At 41.9% G+C, this 4,496-nt stretch overlaps 1 protein-coding gene across 1 annotated transcript in view; it reads right to left on the bottom strand.

Moving 5' to 3' along the window:
- Positions 1–3,755: 3,755 nt before the first annotated feature.
- Positions 3,756–4,496, bottom strand: part of LOC111385832 — a 4,325-nt gene continuing 3,584 nt past the window's right edge. The window contains exons 4-5 of the mRNA XM_023010256.1: positions 4,130–4,471; positions 3,756–3,905 (exon numbers count right to left, since the gene is read on the bottom strand). Coding sequence (XP_022866024.1) covers positions 3,756–3,905; positions 4,130–4,471 — 492 coding nt within the window. The remainder of the gene's footprint in view (positions 3,906–4,129; positions 4,472–4,496) is intronic.

Below are 4,496 nucleotides of genomic sequence, written 5' to 3'. Positions count from 1 at the left end.
CAATCTATTCTATTACATTGGCAATATCTTGTTGAACCTGTTTCCTGAAAAACAAAGCTCAAATACCACGTGAAAACGCATGTGAAATGGAAACAGTAAACAGAGACAAGATATAAATCATATATCATTAACCAGATTAAGAAGCAATAATAATGTATGTCTGAAACACCAAAAACAGACATTAAGATTGCCAAAACATCAAAAACTTAATCTAGTTATAAAATGACATATATACATCAATTTTATATCACAGTTATCAAAAACAATTATCTGCTCTAATATCTACTCAATCTACTCCAGTCAAATTAATCTATCTACTCCCCCTTTTTGTCAGAAAGGGCCAAAGATACAGAAACCAACAAAACAAGCTAAGAAGCAGCATCTGCAGCATCGGACGAATCAGAGCCACTCTTAGCACTCGTGCTCGCCTCCAAATGATCTCGAATCCAGCGCAACTGACGCTGACAGACAGCAAGAGCACGGCGAAACGTAGTCATCTCGGCGGACTGACGCTCCGAAGCAGTACGTAACTGCATGATCTCAGCTAAGATACGAGCCTGCTGCTCGATCAATGTAGTCATCGGACCCATAAGCGGCACCAAGGGGTCAATGGGCAATGTAGCCACCCCAGGCACTGATGTAGAAGTAGAAGGACCGGAGGAGTTGAGCAGAATAGCTAGAGGAGGAGCGGACCGAGAAGGAAGAAAGACCCGAGAACCCCAGTAAGAATATCAAAAATAGGATCAAAGGGCTCGGATGAATCAACAACATCAAAAACAGCAGCCGCAGCTGGAGCATGAGCAGAAGAAGAAGAAGCAGGAATATGAGAACGACTCTGATGTATAGTCTGTTGTCCAATCGGACGTCCAATGCGTCGAGTCGAACTCTCTGGAAATGAAGCACCTAAAGATAAAGCTACCCTATGGATCAAACAAGCATATGGTAACCCGATCCGACTCCCTGGAGTATAAAACGAAGCCAGAATCTGCTGGCAAACAAAACTAGGAAGGTCAATCGAGTCCCCGCGAAGTAGGACATATAGAAAACGGGCCCGCCCCATGGGTAAAGAAGAAGTATGGGCTACGGGCCATAGGTTCGTGCACACAATGCACAACAAAACCTGGCGATCAGTGGGTAAAGAACCCGTGGCCATCGCCGTAGGCCCCCCGACAGACGGGGTGTTCAAAATCGTCGACCGAACAAGGGAGTCGGCCGGAACAGAAGAAGGTAAAATATAGGGGTACGTAGGATGGGTAATCTCCAGAATACCTAAAGCACGAGCTACAGCAGAAGGTGTAACTCTAAACGTATGACCCCGCAGAAAAACCCTAAAAGACGACCCGTCAATATCGTGGATGTTCGCATAGAACTCCTGAACTAGAAGAGGGGTTGAGGTGATAGACCAACAAGCAAAGGCTCCCAACCCCGAGACACTAAGATGGCAGCTATCTCTACGGGAAGGTCAGACAAAATTACCTCACGCTCCATGAGAACGGGACGTAAGGAGAACTGGGAAGTGAAAACCTCCTGAGTAGTGGCAGAAATGAATCGCGATCGACTGTATGATGTAGAACCACCAGCTGGCTGGGAAGAGGGATGTGATCGCTTACGGGCCATCTGGCACACGTAAAGAAGCAAGAAATGAGATACATGAAAAATGCACGTGAAACGATGCAATGTGACGTGGCACACCGTACACACAAATGAGACAAAAAAATGAGACATCGAAAAATGTGATCAACCCTAAGACCAAAGTTATCACGACCCTGACACTCGACTAAGAATATGTACACAATTCCAATGGAGAAAAAAAATGCAAAAAGAAAAAGAACCAACCATGCCAAAGAAGGACAGAAATAGTTAAGTCAATTCATCGAACATGTGGCGTAACCATGCAACCAAACACAAACTCACAAACTAGGCAAGATGCTCTTCACAAAGAAACAAACTACACGCAAAACGGAGTTACGGAATGGAAGAACCAAAGCGATGAACATGGATGAAAATCACACAAAACATAAGTAAAGCACATGCACAAATCAAGCAAAAATCACACAATGCTATGTAATACATGAATTCAACGTGCAAGAAACTTCAATCCAACGATGCTAAACATGCTGGAGGCTACGAACTCATGTAATAGAAGCAATGAATCAAACAAAATGGAAAGAGATGAGGAAAAATCAATAAAAATTAAAAAAAATGGAAAAACCTACCTCAACTGACGTTCAAAATGGAATTTTGATGTTGAAATTGGGTGCTATAGCTTCGAAACAATCAATTTAGAAGATTTGGGGAAGAAATGTCATCTCAAAAGAAGAAACGGAAGAAAACGGAGGCTAAATTTGAAAACTTAAACGCGTGAAATGAACCAGGAATTGAAAAACCCACACTGTCGCTCGAGCGAGAAGTTAGCGAGTCTCGAGCGAGAGTGTTCTGTTAATGACGCTCGAGCGAGGTATAAACGAGACTCGAGCGAAAAGGCAATTTTCCAAAATAGCACTAAGATTTTGAATTCTTCGAAAAATGGCATAACAGTAGGAAATTTAAGAAAATAGCCCTGAATTTCAAAACTTTAACATGTGGAACCGAATATGCAATCGAGCCCAAACAAAAACATAAAGTCACAAACCCGATACCCAGCATATAGACAGAACATAAGTCCACACAGAGATCAAATACCCGTGGAGTAAAGTGTATACAGACCAACACCGTGAAAAGTGCCACGTAGTCCATGCAAGCTAGACTCAAAACCTTAAATTTGTGAGAAGGGACAGGTGAAGCTAACCAAACAAAGGTGTATGTTGACCAAGGGACAATCAAATCCAATACCACGAGGACCTATATCAAATGATACAAATGTCACATTTTTACTCCCCCTAACTTAATGATCTCATTTTTATTTATTTTTTTTTATAAAAAAAAAGCAAACTTAAGTGCAATGCTGTCCTCATTAGGCGACAGAAATGACCCCCACAACGAACGTTGGGCCGGTGACTCCTAAGTCAAATGACCTTAGGGCACCAGGTTAAAAACCCCTCGGGCTTAATAGTTCGAGTCAAATAGGCCTCGAAGATAGTAAAAGTTCGACACAATACAATAAATGTGGGGAAAGACATTATGGTTAGGTGACACTCGTCCCAGATCAAGTCAAATGGACACACAACCCCAATCATAGTAGACCACCATCCCAAGTCCCACCCATGCGGTCAAGACTCACTAACAGGACTGCAGTGTGTGCTGTGCAAAGGTGAAAGACGAGCCATATACCCAAAACTCCATAGACAATGTGAGGAAAGATGGAACCTCAGACTCGTACATATGATGAATAAAAGAGTAAAATTCTAAATGTAATTGCCAGAATCGAGCATATAAGGCACACACAAGCAAAATCCCCATTTTTTTAAACACACAAGCAAAATCAGCAAACTAAGAAGAAACAAACACACAAAATGCATCACACACACATATGCAATGTGATGAAAGTATGAACGTGTATGAACACATGATCAAATAGGTGAACTAACACCTACAGCCGACCGGAGCGACTCAAACCTCAACCCATCTAGTGGTTTTGTAAGTAGATCAGCCAATTGATTTTCAGTAGATACATGGTCAAGGGAGACAACTTGTGATTCAACAAGCTCTCAAATGAAATGATGTTGTATATCAATATGTTTTGTTCGAGAATGCTGGATGGGATTCTTAGAAATATTAATCGCACTCGTATTATCACAGAAGATAGTCATAGTCCCTTAACTAATCCCATAGTCACTAAGCATTTGTTTCATCCAGAGAAGCTGAGTACAGCAACTCCCTGCAGCTATGTATTCGGCCTCTGCCGTGGATAAAGATATTGAGTTTTGTTTCTTACTTAGCCAGGCTATGAAAACGAGCACACCCTCCTACACTAAAGGCAATGTCTGGTCTAGTAGCCGTGAGATAGAGAAGACAACCATCATGCTATGATAAAGAGAAGGATCTACACTCTTGCCAGAAGGATCACGACCTAACTTTAAGCTAGTACTCATCGGTGTCCTAGTATGCTACTATCTAACCCAAATCGCTTAACGAGATCCTTAGCATACTTAGACTGTGAGATAAACAGTCCATCCTCTGTCTGTCGTACCTGAAGTCCAAGGAAATAACTTAACTCCCCAACCATACTCATCTCAAACTCTCTCTGCAGACACTCAGCAAACTCAAATGCTAAAGACTCAAGAGGAGACCCAAAAATGATATCATCGACATAAATCTGAGCAATGGTAAAATTTTCTTCTATATGTCTAATGAATAAGGTCCTATCTACACCACCTCGAGAGAACCCATGTTCTTCTAGATATGATGTAAGTCTCTCATACCAAGCTCTAGGAGCTTGCTTCAAACCATAGAGTGCTTTGTGAAGTTTGTAGACATAGTGGGGAAATTTTGGATCAACAAATCCCTTAGGTTGTTCCACATATACTTCTTCCTGAAGAAGTCCATTCAAGAAGGCA

This window comes from Olea europaea, unplaced genomic scaffold (assembly GCF_002742605.1).
Source record: "Olea europaea var. sylvestris unplaced genomic scaffold, O_europaea_v1 scaffold3304, whole genome shotgun sequence".
Taxonomy (NCBI): domain Eukaryota; kingdom Viridiplantae; phylum Streptophyta; class Magnoliopsida; order Lamiales; family Oleaceae; genus Olea; species Olea europaea.
This window is presented reverse-complemented; position numbering and strand designations above follow the sequence as displayed.